This window comes from Herpailurus yagouaroundi, unplaced genomic scaffold (genome assembly GCF_014898765.1).
Source record: "Herpailurus yagouaroundi ecotype Mexico unplaced genomic scaffold, PumYag 196, whole genome shotgun sequence".
In the NCBI taxonomy this organism is placed as follows: domain Eukaryota; kingdom Metazoa; phylum Chordata; class Mammalia; order Carnivora; family Felidae; genus Herpailurus; species Herpailurus yagouaroundi.
The window spans coordinates 1,487,463-1,501,336 of NW_024412427.1; the positions used below are offsets into that span (position 1 = coordinate 1,487,463).

Consider the following 13,874-nt stretch of genomic DNA (forward strand, 5'->3'; position numbering starts at 1 on the left):
TTTAGTGGTATTAATGAAGGTAAAGAAATGGGCAGAATTGATAATCAGTTTCAGAAAAAGAATGGACAGAATTTGAAACTATGATTGGAAAGCAGTTGGGACTTTGGAAGAGATGACATTCAGTTTCCTAGCTTGAGCAACAGTGTAGGTAGATGTGGCATTTATCGAGATGGAAAGGACTGGAGGAGGAACATATTTGTTGGGGAAGTTCAAGAGTTTAGGGCAGATTTTATGGAGGAGGTAATCCTTAAAGTAGGTCAAACAAGAAGACATTGTTGTAAAAACGTAACTATATCAAGATGAGTAATAGAAATAGTAAGTGTTCTAAGCATTGAGCAGCCAGAAAGATCAGCAGTTACTAGGGAGATTAGAGAAGATTTCTTGGACGATTTGAGACATGAATTTGCCTGTGAGGATTGGATGATACTTGCATTAAGTGCAAGAAAAATATTCCAAGTTGAAAAATCATATGAACAGAAATCCTGAAGCAGATAAGAATCATATGAGTTAAGTCATTAGAACAGACCTGAGGGGGTTGAATCAGGAAATGGGGGAGGGATAATAGTTGGAAAGTCCAGATTTGTTATGGAGGGGTACACAGAAATGTGATCGTCAAGCCGTGATTGGCAACAGGTGGAAATTTGGATGGTTAATCTGATATTTATGTGTAGAATGAATTGAAATCTGGAAGATTGGTTTTTGGTTTGTGTTTTGGAAACTTGTTGGTACCGAGCATAAAAATAAGGGTTTGGATTGATGAATCCAGGGGGAATGAAAAGGAAAAATGAACAGGATTCAGGTGACTTAATGGGGATAGGAAAGAAAGAATCAACGTTAATTTTCAAAAACTTAAACCTTGGTAACTAGGAAGAATGAATCTCGGCAGAAGTGAAAAAGTCGGGAATGGGACTGAGTAAGAAATGGGTTGAATAAGAAGTTTAATTTTAGGTAGGTTGAGTTTCCAGTGGAGTGGAATGTCTCATGAAGAATATTGAATGAGATCAGCACAAATATGTCTGTGACTTCAAACACTGTTTAAAAAGAGGGGAGAGAACTGGGTTCTGCATTAAACTCAGATTAAGAGAGACCACTACTCAATAACTATGTTGACAGAAGCTGAGTGTTCTTCTACTTTACTGTGTGTGTATCATATTGTACTTTTTCTTTTTTCCCTTGATTTTGATTATCGTACTATATATTTTAAGTGAAGTTTTCTGTACTTCAGGGACAACTACTTTGATCACTGTTCCTTTGTATGAGATTGTGCATTTGCTCCTTTTTTCTTCATGAGTCTTGCCCCTTACTGTGTCCCTCCAACTTTCCCCCCCTTTTAAAATCTCTTTCAAACAAGTCTGGTTGGAAAAAACAGGTTCTAAGGGAAAGATGCTTTCACTCTGAAAACCTGTGGAGATGATAACATGGTGTAAGGAATACCGAACTACTCCCTGAAACCTGACAAATACTATGACCGCAGTCAAGACATTTGGCTTTGGGTCATACATTCTTCCTCTGATGTCCTAATCTTTTGAAATCCTGGAACCTACTAGTCTTTATTCGCTGATGAGATGGGTGACTGTCTTTAAAGTTGTAGTCATGTTCTCACTGTTTGGCTGCTGTGTTTTAGAGAAAAATGCTTGGAAAGGGTGGGGGCTTCCTCCATTAAAGAGCTGAAGGGTTGGCTACCTTCAATTTCTTTGTCTTAGCTTCTTCTCGCTACCTCCCACAGAGATCCATATGGCTTTGGAGATGGTCGAGATACAAGACGTGATCGATCCCCAATTCGAGGAAGTCCAAGGAGAGAGCCCAGGGATGGCAGAAATGGCCGGGATGCCCGGGATAGCAGAGCCATTCGAGACCCCCGAGACTTGCGGGACCACAGAGATAGCAGAGACATTCGGGATCACAGAGACAGCAGAAGTATGCGTGATGCTCGGGACATGAGGGACCTTAGAGACTTTCGTGATCTAAGAGACTCTAGGGATTTTCGGGATCACCGGGACCCCATGTATGACAGATACAGAGATATGAGAGACTCCCGAGAGCCCATGTACAGGTACATATTCAGCCATCCGCGTAGATCTTTGTTGGGGTTTTTTTGTAACAGTCTTTTTTTGTGGGTGTTCTGCTGAACTAATTGGAAACTCTGTAAGGACAGTGACTTTATCAGCCTTAGGTTTCCAGTGTCTAGCGAGTGGCAGATGTGCTCCTCAATAAATATTTGCTGAATGTGTGAATGTTCAATGAATTATGCTTAGTGAATGAATCTGGATCTCTCCCTGTAGCCTATGAAAGGTAGTATTGTGCAAATGGACAAAAAAGATGGAGTGCAAATTGTTTTGGCAATGCAAAAACACAGGGAAGACACACACGTAGCCAGTAAGTCTGTGAAAAGACTCTCCGCATCATTAGTCAACAGGGAAATGCAAATTAAAGCCACAGTGAGCCACCTCATACCTACTAGGACGGCTATGATGATTTAGTAAGGAAAACAACAAAAGAAAAGAACAAGCACTGGCGAGGTGTAGAGACTAGAAGCCTCAAACATTGTTGGTCGGAATGTAAAATAGTATGGCCGCTGTAGAGAGCAGTTGGCAGGCGGTTCCTTAAAAAATTAAATGCAGTAGAATTGCTCTGACCCATCAATTTCACTCTGGGGTGTGTACCCAGAAGACTTGAAAAGAGGGACTCAAACACATACTTGCATGTAAATGTGCAGAGCAGCACTCTCCACAATGGCTGGGAGATGGACAAAACCCGAAAGTCTGTCAAAAGGTGAATGAATTAAAAAATGTGATATATCCATACAGTGGAATATTATTCAGCCATAAAATGGAAGGTAATTCTGACACCTGCTGCAACAGGGATGGACCTTGAAAACATGCTAAATGAAGTAATCCAGACAGACACAAAAGAACAAATAATGTGTGATTCCACTTACATGAAATATCTAGAGAAGACAAATTCACAGAGACAGAAAATAGATTAGAGGTTATAGGGATGGGAAGTGAAGAGTTACTGCTTAATGAGTGTTCTGCTCAGGGTGATGAGAAATTTATGTATAGATTTATATGAAATATTTGTATTTTTGTATGTATTTTAAATAACAATTTTTTAAGAAGCACAGGCAGGGGGGATGGGAGTCCTCAAAATTAATATCAGTCATTACTATTAGTTATTTTGCATTTACTTTAAGCCAGAAACTATTGTGAGAGCTTTCTGTACATCCTCCCAGTCATTTTGCAAGGCAGGTTAAGAGTCACAGCCACCGAACTGATAAGCAGTGAATCTCGTTTGTCTAATCCCAGAGTCCACTGCCTTACTGTGCTGTTTCCTCACAGGGGACTGGGTCTTGAAGAATTCTCTGTATCTGAGTTTTGCAGGATAGGTGAGTTTTAACTTTGTGCAAATTTCTCCCACTTTTCAGGAGAGAAAGCTCTTATGACCGATACCTGCGAATGGATGACTATTGCAGGAGGAAGGACGACCCTTACTTTGACCGTTACAGAGATAGCTTTGATGGACGAGGCCCTCCAGGCCCAGAAAGTCAGTCTCGTGCAAAAGGTAAAATAGCAGTTTATTTGTTACTGATAGAACACTTTACAAATAACCAACTGGAAAGGGACTAACGACTTGGCTAAGCAATCCACAAAAAGAAGAAATACAGATAGCCTATTAGTATGTAGGGAACATTTAGCTTGAAAATAATTTGTAAAATGCAAGATTACTATCATCTTCTTTAGTCATGTAACAAGAAGTAAATACAAAATTGTAGCAATAAGAAATGAACAAAAGATTACAGCTGGAGAGGGTTAATAAGTGCTTGCTTTTTGCCTGTTAACCAAATAACTACAACTGTCTGCACTCTCTGTGCGGCATGTGATGTGGGGTTTTTTTGTTTTATATGTAATTTTTACCTAATAGCGTCTCTTTTTTTTTTTTTTTTTTAATTTTCTTTTTTTGAATGTTTATTTATTTTTGCGACAGAGAGACAGAGCATGAACGGGGGAGGGGCAGAGAGAGAGGGAGACACAGAATCGGAAACAGGCTCCAGGCTCTGAGCCATCAGCCCAGAGCCCAACGCGGGGCTCGAACTCACGGACCGCGAGATCGTGACCTGGCTGAAGTCGGACGCTTAACCGACTGCGCCACCCAGGCGCCCTGCGTCTCTTTTTTAGATAAAGACAAAATGTTTTTTCAAAGCCTGATTATTCTCAATACATCCTTAAAGATCTCGTAATTGTTTTGTAGTTGAAATAAGAGCCTCATTTTTAATTTGTAATAAAACTTTACCACGTGATTTTTTTTTTTTTTTCTGGAACAAATTAACAAATACCTGTCAATGAGAGTCTTAAATAGTTGTCCCCAAAATGCAAATTAGAATAGTAATGGAATACTATCTTTTACCTGTCAAGTTGGCAGGAATGTTTAAAAATGACAACACCCAGTGTTGACCAAGATGCAGAGAATTAGCACTAGGTAATCTACCCCTGTGAAGGGATAAGTTAACAGCCTTTAGAGGGCAGTTTGGCAGTATGCAGCAGATGATGCATTTAAGTGACCATGCCCTCTAATCCAGCCATTCCATTTCAGTGAATTTATAGTAATAAAAAATAATAATACTGGCTATTTTTAGGAGGTAGTCCAGAAGAGTAACTCAGACAGAGTATATGTATATTACGACCTTGGCCTACATACTTGTAGGATTTAAAGTAAGGTCTGTGGCTTATTTTTATAGAAAGGCACAGTCCATATTTCAGTTTTCCTTGTCGGTGTCTTACAGAACGTTTGAAACGTGAGGAACGGCGTAGAGAAGAGCTTTATCGTCAGTATTTTGAGGAAATCCAGAGACGCTTTGATGCTGAGAGGCCTGTTGATTGTTCTGTGATTGTGGTCAACAAGCAGACTAAGTAAGAATCCTTCGGTTATTTCTCCTGAGTAAGGAGAATGGTCAGAAGAGAAATGAAGACTTCCTTTGGCAGCCGTACCCACTGAACTTGGGCTGTGGGTTCTAGCATTGCTCTCCTACATTGAGCCAGAGTTCTGTCAGTTGTGGCTTGACAGAAAACCCATTGCAAACTGGCTCACGCCCCAAAGGGAAATTTTTAGTTTGCCTGACTGGGAATATCAGGTATGGCCACATCCAGTGACAAACCACATCATCAAGACTTGGTCCCTGTATTACCCTCGTTCTCACGCAAGCTTTCTACTGGAAAAGGCAGAATGGCACTAACCCTATACATCTGTCTCAGCAAAAGCCTCTGTTTCCCAGTGCTTCCATTTAAAGGCCTGGAATTGTTTCTCATTGGACTGACCTGGCTCTGTCCCATCCTTGAACCAGCGGTGCTAAGATTCCCGATTAGCCATGGCTGGGTCATGTGCCCCATTCCTAGAGCTACAGGTGGAATTAGGCCTGTGGAATCATGTGGACTGAGTAGGAGAAGGGTGCTTTCCCAAAGGAAAACTGAAGAGGGAATATATGTTGGTCATGCGAAGCAATAGATGCCCCCTTCGTGGAGCCACCCCGAATCCCCACCACTTCGGGAGGCACATGTCTCTGCATTGGCCTCCCAGGCCTTCTTTATGAAGTGCTGTGATCTTGCAGAACTGTCAGGAAACCGTTCTAGCCAATCCAGAGTTCACAGTACCTCTTTGCTTGCCTCTTTTTCACATTGTTTCCTGAAGAGACCGAGCAGAGAGGCACAAGGGAGCGTAGCAGCTTGCAGGCTTGGCACTGGCTATGTTCCCTTTCCCCAGGTGGTTAGTAAATAACTTCATGTGTTTTCAAGCAGTTTGAGGTTAAAGAGCTAATTTCAAGGCAGAGACTAGGGAAATAGGTGTCGAGACACCAAGCAGCAGGCAGAGTTCCCAGGCTCTGGGCTGCCTTGTTTAGAGATAGATGCCACTTTTAACTGTGGATAGCTTTTTTTTTTTTTTTCTTGACACAGGATAATAGCTGTTATTTTCTAAGCACCTACTCTGCTATCCCTTGCTAGGCGATTTACTTAAATTATTTTTAATCTTTGCAGTCATCACGTTACATGTGTGTTCATTCAGCTCATCTCTTACATGTATGGCGAAGCTAGGTACTGGGATGCAAGTATATAGGGCCCCTCCCTGTGGTGGAGCTTACACCCTAGTTGGGCAGATGACAACAAAAATGGGGGTATTGGTGATGAGCCCTATGAGAAGAAATATATCAAGGATCTAATTTAGATTGGAGAGAAGGTCAAGGGAATGACATGAGTGGAGCCATATTCCTGTTTTGTTGGTAAAGAAACAAGTTTGTAAGAGGTTGAAGGATTTGCTTAAATCCTCACAATTTTGTAAGTAAATGATAAGGTTGGGATCCAGACTCCTCCTAGCGTTAAAGCCCATGCTTTTTCCACTCTGTTGTGCAGCACCCCAGAGACCGGTACATGCCTCAAGTCTTGGGCAGCAGGATGGTGTTTAAGGAAAGACCACTTGCTTTGCAGGATCAAGAAAAAGACCTGGGTACTAAGGACTGTGCTGTTGGTAGCTTAATATGTGACCATTCTGAGCTAGGCATAACCATTCTGAACTCTGGTGTAAGGAATGGAATTGGTCTAGATTCGTGGCGCCTGAAGAGGGCACTAGGGAGACATGGGATGTGCTAAGATAGGAACTCTCCATAGGAGCACACACTGCTGGCTGAGGTGCAACAGTATACAGATTGGGAGCTGGTCAGGGAGTGCTCACTTGGATCCTGTTTGTTCCTACAGAGATTATGCTGAATCTGTGGGGCGGAAGGTACGAGACCTAGGCATGGTAGTGGACTTGATCTTCCTCAACACAGAGGTGTCACTGTCACAAGCCTTGGAGGATGTTAGCAGGGGAGGGTCTCCTTTTGCTATCGTCATCACCCAGCAACACCAGATTCACCGCTCGTGCACAGTCAACATCATGTTCGGAACCCCACAAGGTACGGAGGCCCAAGTGGGTTAGAATTCCAGAGATAGTCACTAGTCCATTAATTCTTTGATGCCCTACTGAGAAGAAGCAGGTTTGGGGCAAATGACTCGTATGTCAGCTCAAAGATGGTGGGTCCCTTTTATAAGCACACTGGAGGAGACTTGCATAGTCACTTACTCGTCTGATATTCTTTCAGTGGATGCAGTTCTGGGTCTGCTATATGGAAAACATATTTAGCTCTCAGGTATACATAGCGGGATGCTGGTAAATGTGTAACCACTAGTTCTGGGAAGGGGGCAGGAGGCATTGTGGTTCACAGCATTTGCTGATGGTGTAAATGCTCCCCCTGTGTGTCTTGTTTCAAGCCACCAACATGCAGTCACTTCAGGGACGGTTGGGAAGAGACATGCACCATCAGCTCTCACCATTGAGAGCAGGTGCTGGCACACCTCTGGCAGATGTGCACCGCATGGAGCGTGCTAGAACCCTTGGCTTTCATTAGACTTTGTAATCAGGGACCGAGGACACGACAGGCGACGGGACAGTCTGCAAGTGTGCTAGAGAGGTAGAGGGGGCAGGAGAGCAGGGAGGAGGCCCAGGAAGTCCTTGAAGCCCTTCCCTGAAGATGCTTTTAGTACATCGCACTCAGGATGTTAGGACTCAGCCAACCGATGGCCCTGGCCATTGCTCTTCCAGCCCAGGCTGGACTTTGCCCTTTTTCCACCACATCGGAATCTCTTTGCCTGACTTGTTACCCATAACCATAAAATACATAGGGCTCTCACTAGGTCATTTGTGTCTCTGAGCAGTAGTTCTCAAGATGTGTGAGGGCATTTCTGTGACGTTCTGAGGCTTCTCACCACCCTGTAGGTCACGTTGCCCATGGGTAAGGAGAGGAGGTTATTTAGGGTCATATTTGATCTTAATGCATGACCTTTGAACTGATGAATTCAGAAGCAGTAGGCCAGCTGTATCCTGAGTGTCACAGTAGAGAGCCAGACTTTACAGAAGAGCTTTTTGGCCCCCTGCAGCCTGCCTCCCGCGGTTATTCCCCATGTGGTCTTTTTGAATCTGTGGGAGACTGTCATGTTTCTTTGGTTTTTACTACAAGTCTGTGATCTAGGAATTCCCCCGAAGAACCAGCTCTGTGAAAGGTGTGTGTGTTCCCCACCAAAGAAATCTATTCACCTGTCTTTCCAGCCTTCGTCTCCCCCACTCTGCTCCGCATCGTAAGGCTTTTTGTCACCAGAATGGTTTTCTTGCTGGTTTGAGGTTAGAAAAGGCTTGGTAGAGTCCAGAAGTTGGGCACTCACAACTGTCATGGGAGAAAATAACTCCTGTCATTTCCTCCTACAGAGCATCGCAACATGCCCCAGGCAGACGCCATGGTGCTGGTAGCCAGAAATTATGAGCGCTATAAGAATGAGTGCCGGGAGAAGGAGCGAGAGGAGATTGCCAGACAGGCAGCCAAGATGGCAGATGAAGCCATCCTGCAGGAAAGGGAGCGCGGAGGCCCCGAGGAAGGAGTGCGCGGGGGGCACCCTCCAGCCATCCAAAGCCTCATCAACCTACTGGCAGACAACAGGTACCTCACTGCCGAGGAGACTGACAAGATCATCAACTATCTGCGAGAGCGGAAGGAGCGCCTTATGAGGAGCAGCACCGACTCTCTGCCTGGTGAGCTACGTGGCAGGGCCGAGGTGAAGTTCTGACTCTGCATTTCTCTAACCCCCAGGCTCTGTGGGGAGGGTGGCAGGCCCAAGCTCTTTGGGGTGGGTAAGGGGAATGAGCCCGTCCCCTGGGTTCTCCCACGGGCCATCCTTGCTGATGTAGTGATAACTTAACATTTGGGTACTGAATTCCAGTCCCTGTAGTTAATGTGGCGATGGGTGGGCTAAGATTGCCAGCTACCTGGTCACCGAGATGGATGCCCTTTGTTCCTTTAAGTAGTCCTCTGGGGCACCTAGGCTGTTTTCTGGAGACAGCATATACCATGAAGTAGCTCCTTTGGGAAATTGATGTTATAGTCTGTGTACTATGTGATTGATGTGATCAGTGATTGTTGTTCTTCCCTGGCTGTTAAGCCTCCTGCCCACGGAGGGTACTTTCAACTAGATACCTCCTCTTTCTGTCTTTTAGGCCCGATTTCCCGCCAACCACTCGGGGCGACCTCGGGTGCCTCGCTGAAGACACAGCCAAGCTCCCAACCGCTCCAGAGCGGCCAAGTGCTCCCCTCTGCTACACCCACTCCAGCTGCACCCCCCACCTCCCAGCAAGAGCTTCAGGCCAAAATCCTCAGCCTCTTCAATAGTGGCACGGTTGTGGCCAATAGCAGCTCTGCATCCCCTTCAGTCGCTGCCGGAAACACCCAGAACCAGAATTTTTCCACGGCAGCAAACAGCCAGCCTCAGCAAAGATCACAGGCCTCTGGCAATCAGCCTCCAAACATTTTGGGACAGGCGGGATCTGCTCGGAACATGGGCCCCAGGCCTGGGGCTCCTTCCCAAGGGCTCTTTGGCCAGCCTTCCAGTCGCCTGGCACCTGCTAGCAACATGGCTAGCCAGAGGCCCGTGTCTTCCACAGGTATCAACTTTGACAATCCAAGTGTACAGAAGGCTCTGGACACCCTGATCCAGAGTGGCCCTGCTCTCTCCCACCTGGTTAGCCAAACTACAGCACAGGTGGGGCGGCCCCCGGCCCCGTTGGGATCCTACCAGAGGCATTACTGAGGCTAAGTCTCTGTCCCCAGTCCCCTCATCCCCTGGCCTCCTCCCACCTACTGCGTTCAAATAGAGTTATTTGGAGGATGTTCTCTGCGCCTCTCCAGGTCTACATCGAATGTTTCTACCACCTGCTCTCTCTTCTGCCCAAGGCTTTGTTGCTTATTCCTTCCAGAGTCAGAGTTTATACTGCATTTGGGGGTGTATCTTTTTTTGTTGTTTTTGGTTTTTGTTTTGTAGAAAATAAATATCTCTGGGGTCACTTGGGCAGTATAGGTGTCCGGGCTCAGTTTATATTTCATGGGTTTCTCTGGTCTCTGTCAGCTGGATTTGGGGGCTGGGGAGAAGGAAGAAGCCACGCCCCGATCGACTGAGTTTGGAACAGCATTTTCATGTCCGTCGCCACCGCCTTTGTTCATTTTGAACCTACCAAGGTTTTTTTCAGCTTCACACAGGCCGACCAGAGCTCAAGCTCCTGTCTGCAGCTGCTTCCTAGGGTTGCAGAAAGCCAGCCTGGGCTGGGCAAGCACCGTGTCCTCGTGCCCCATTCCATGCGTATGGGGTCTGCCGGAGGATTCATAAAGCAGCTGCTCTGGAGTTTGTCTAGGAGAGTGCATGGCGGCCAGGGAAGCAGGCACTTTTCTGCCTAATCCAGGGTTGTTAGTTTGGGGTTTTCTTTCTTTCTTTTTTTCTTTCTTCTTTTCTTTATTTTTTCTTTCTCTTTTTCTTTCTTTTCCTTCCTCCCCTTTCCTTTTTTTTCTTTTTTCTTTCCCTTTCTTTCTTCCTTTCTTTTTTTCTCTTTCTTTTCATTTCATTGGAGGATCTCCAATGGATTGAACAGCTCCAGTCACCAGCAGTTCAAGAAGAACTGTAATCTGGGCCCTGACCACTCTCACCCCCTTAACGTTTTTGTCAGCTTCTCCCTCTCCAGTGCTAGTTTCATGGAGGTTCTGAGAAAGCAACTCTAGACTCTGGCAGGGAACACCCTTTTTTTTTTTTTTCAGTGATTGTTTTGAGCTTTTGGCTCAGAAATCAGGTTCTTATTTTCATTTGGACTCTTCTGTTTCTGAGCAGCAGGAGGTAGGGACCATTTTGATGTCAGACTTTTGGTAGCTGGACATGTCCTTGATACAGGTGGTTGTTCATAACTTTTGAGCCAGAGTGAAATTATTAGAGGGAGGACTTCTGGCTGCTGCTCTCTATGGAGCCAAAGGAAGCTGCCCTCTCCCTAGGGATGGTGCTCATCAGAGCCCTGTGGGTCACAGTCTCAAGGGTCCCCTGCAGGGATGAGGGAGGGCAGGGACCTCAGCTGAGTCCTTGCCAGTGGCTAAGCAAACAATGCTTTCAAAAACTCAAGGTCCCCGATGGCAGCGTTTTATGTTCTGACCTGTTTGTGTTCTATAGTGTTTTTTTCCTCTTTGGAATTCTGTGTTGTTAATAAGATGAGATGATTACTTTTTATTAAAATGAAAAAGTAAAGGCTGTGTTGTCTTTTTGGGGTGTGAATAACTGCAGGGGCATTCCCTCCCCAGTCAGAAGGTGAGGGCCCCTGACGGAACATTGACTGGTTTCCGTCTGCCGTGACGCCTGCCCCCTCTTGTCCTCATCTGTGGTTGCGGTCAGCCCCGAAAACCTCCTCTGACCCTAGTCCTCTTCTGCCACACCTCCCCCGGTCAGAAGCTTTAACATCAGGTCAGAGCAAAAGCCTGCTGGCTAATTATGATGCTGTGTTAAACGTGCTTGTTTGTGGTGGACTCTCAGTGTGGCAGCAGGCTTGTCCGCTCACTCTGGGAAAGGGACGTTTCTGAGGAGGCCGTTTCTGGCCGCTGGCCAGTGGAGCAGGGTGCTCTCCCGCTTTGATTTGGCCTCAGCTGCCACCCTGTGTTCTACCCGCTATGTGGGGAGTTGGCAGAACCGTAGAGTCATAGAAAGTGGGAGCCTGGAAGAGCATTTAAGGGCCAGGAGCCTGGGGAAAGGGGCGAGGTCGGACCAGCACGGACCTGACCTGGTTGTCCCAGGCAACCAGACCCTGAGGAGCAGCCCAGCCAGGGACCGTGGGTGGGGGTGTGATGAGGCAGAGCTCCTTCCGAAGAGCCACCTTGAGTTCCGCCCCTTCCCCCTCAAGGGTCCATACAGCACACCTCAGGCTGTGAAGGGTATAATAAAATTATTTTTATTGCATTTTGTGCAGACGGGAGTCTAAAAAATACAGTAAAAGCTGTAAAGCATTAAATGGGAGCGGAGGAGCATTCAACAAGAAAGGAAAGAACCAACGCGCTCCTTTCCATATTGGCACAAAGAACACAAGATCAGTACTGAGGCGGAATGCGGAATACTGAAACACTGAAAATTAAAGGCAGGCCTAATAATAGTAATAAATAATCTTGATTTGGTTTGCAACCTCTCCTATTTACAAGGGTTTTCAACTTCATTGCATTGCCCTGCACATAGATCGGCTAAAACAAAAGCAACACTAGTTCTCACTACGAGGCTATTGAAATATTGCACTCAGAATAAAAGTCACTTGAATGGACATGAAACATCTAGCTACGATGATTATAAAGATAATTTGATGAATGACCTGTGATAACATTCATAACAAATATTGCACATGTAGCACAGAAAACTTGGGTTTTGTTATGGGATGTTTGTCTTCTTTAACAGAAACTTTGCTCTTGCCAACCAGACATTCTGGGCCCAGATAGTGCAACTTTGGTTCCCTAATTGGTGGTGTTGATACAGCCCCTTCCCCTTCTGCCCAGGCTGCCGCTTAGCCTGGGGATGCTCAGGCCCCCAGAAGGCTAGACCCAGCTGTGGTTCTCGGAGGTCTTTTGAAAGATGCAGGGGGGTCAGGTGGGGGGGCCTGGTGTCTTAATATTTCCAACCTTCTGGAGAGTCCATCTTGCCCCCTTATCAGAGGGCCTTGGCCTAACAGGCAGATACTGAGACCTACCTCCAGCCACACCTGACCCAGTCTATAGACGGCAACAGCTCCAGCTCTCTGCCTTGGGCTCAAAGGGAAGGAGGTGGTGAGGTCAGGAGTACTCAGTAGCCCCAGCTCTGGGAGGTGGGCAGGATGTCTAGGTGCAAATGTCAGGGACCTGGAGCTGGAGGTACTGAACCCGGTCCCAGAGGGCGCTGGAACGAGCATGCAGTGTCTGTCCCCCTTAGTGACGTGCCCTGGGGGAAGGGAGCCCGCCCAATGCACCTTCTCTAGGGATAGACGGCGCCTCCGACCAGGCTGCATGGAGCAGAAGCGCCAAGGACTGGAGTTGGAGAAGCCAAAGAAAGGCTTTGGGTCCTGGTTGGAGGAGGGCAGAGAGGCGCTTAGAACAAAGCACATGGCGACTCCAGCCCTCCCCCAGGCCCGGGTGCCTGGGAGACGCAGCTAGAGGCCGCTGCTGGGCAGCAAGGCCCGGCCCCGGCACGCGGGAGAAGGCGGCTGGGTCCCCGAGGCCGGAGCTGCCAGCTGCCGGGTGGGGACAGGGGAGGGAACATCAGGAGCAGAGCTGGGGCCTCCCCGGTGGGTCTGGCCCCTAAACCCAAATCGCTTCCCCTCCTCCCTCGCCTGTCCCAGGGACGCAACTCCGGGGAGGGGACGCCCTCCAGCTCCCCGGTTTCAGTCTTTGGCGAGGAGCCGTGGGATAGGGGGAGCAGGCGACCAGCCGACGAGGAGAGACGCCCGCTCCCCCATGAAGGCACGGGGGCGGGGCTTCCTCGGTCTCTCCGCCCCCCATCCCCTCACTACCCCCGCCCCCAGCAGCCCCTCCCCGGTCCCGGCTCCTGCTCGCGGGGAGCCGAGAGGCGGCTGCGCGCGTCTCCGCAGCCGCTGGGAGGCGGATCCAGGAAAAGCCGGGCGCTGGTCTCACCCCATCTCCAAAACGAACTTGCGGGAAGGGTCGGAAGCCGGGGGCGCGCGGGAAGGGCGAGGAGGCGAGAGCGGAGCGGGGGTGTCGAGGGGCCAGGACCACGACTCCCGCCTGGGCCGAAAGCACTTTTGCTCCCAAACTCGCGGACGTCCAGGAAAACCCAGCCTCCCGAGGCCGCCGCCTCCCCCGCGTGCCCCCAGCGGGAGAGCTCGAAGACGGCGAGCAGAGAAGTCCGTTGCGCTTCTAGTCACAGAAATATGGGGACGTTAAAAATACACGCGATGTCTCCTGTACACTATGTATAGGCGCGGCCCCGCGCGGAGGGGCGCCGGGTCGGGCCGAGCGCGGCCTCCCC

The 13,874-nt window shown here is 47.8% G+C and overlaps 1 protein-coding gene across 3 annotated transcripts in view; it reads left to right on the forward strand.

Moving 5' to 3' along the window:
• NCOA5 (nuclear receptor coactivator 5) overlaps positions 1-11,129 on the forward strand; it is a 30,873-nt gene extending 19,744 nt beyond the window's left edge. For 2 of the 3 annotated variants that reach the window (XM_040446883.1, XM_040446884.1), the window contains 6 exons: positions 1,727-2,053; positions 3,425-3,561; positions 4,781-4,907; positions 6,741-6,940; positions 8,287-8,607; positions 9,070-11,129. In XM_040446883.1, the coding sequence (XP_040302817.1) occupies positions 1,727-2,053; positions 3,425-3,561; positions 4,781-4,907; positions 6,741-6,940; positions 8,287-8,607; positions 9,070-9,659 (1,702 nt within the window). In that variant the 3' untranslated portion in view covers positions 9,660-11,129. Of the gene's footprint in view, positions 1-1,726; positions 2,054-3,424; positions 3,562-4,780; positions 4,908-6,740; positions 6,941-8,286; positions 8,631-9,069 lie in introns of all 3 variants that reach the window. The other variant, XM_040446885.1, reaches the window with a different exon arrangement.
• Positions 11,130-13,874: the final 2,745 nt, after the last annotated feature.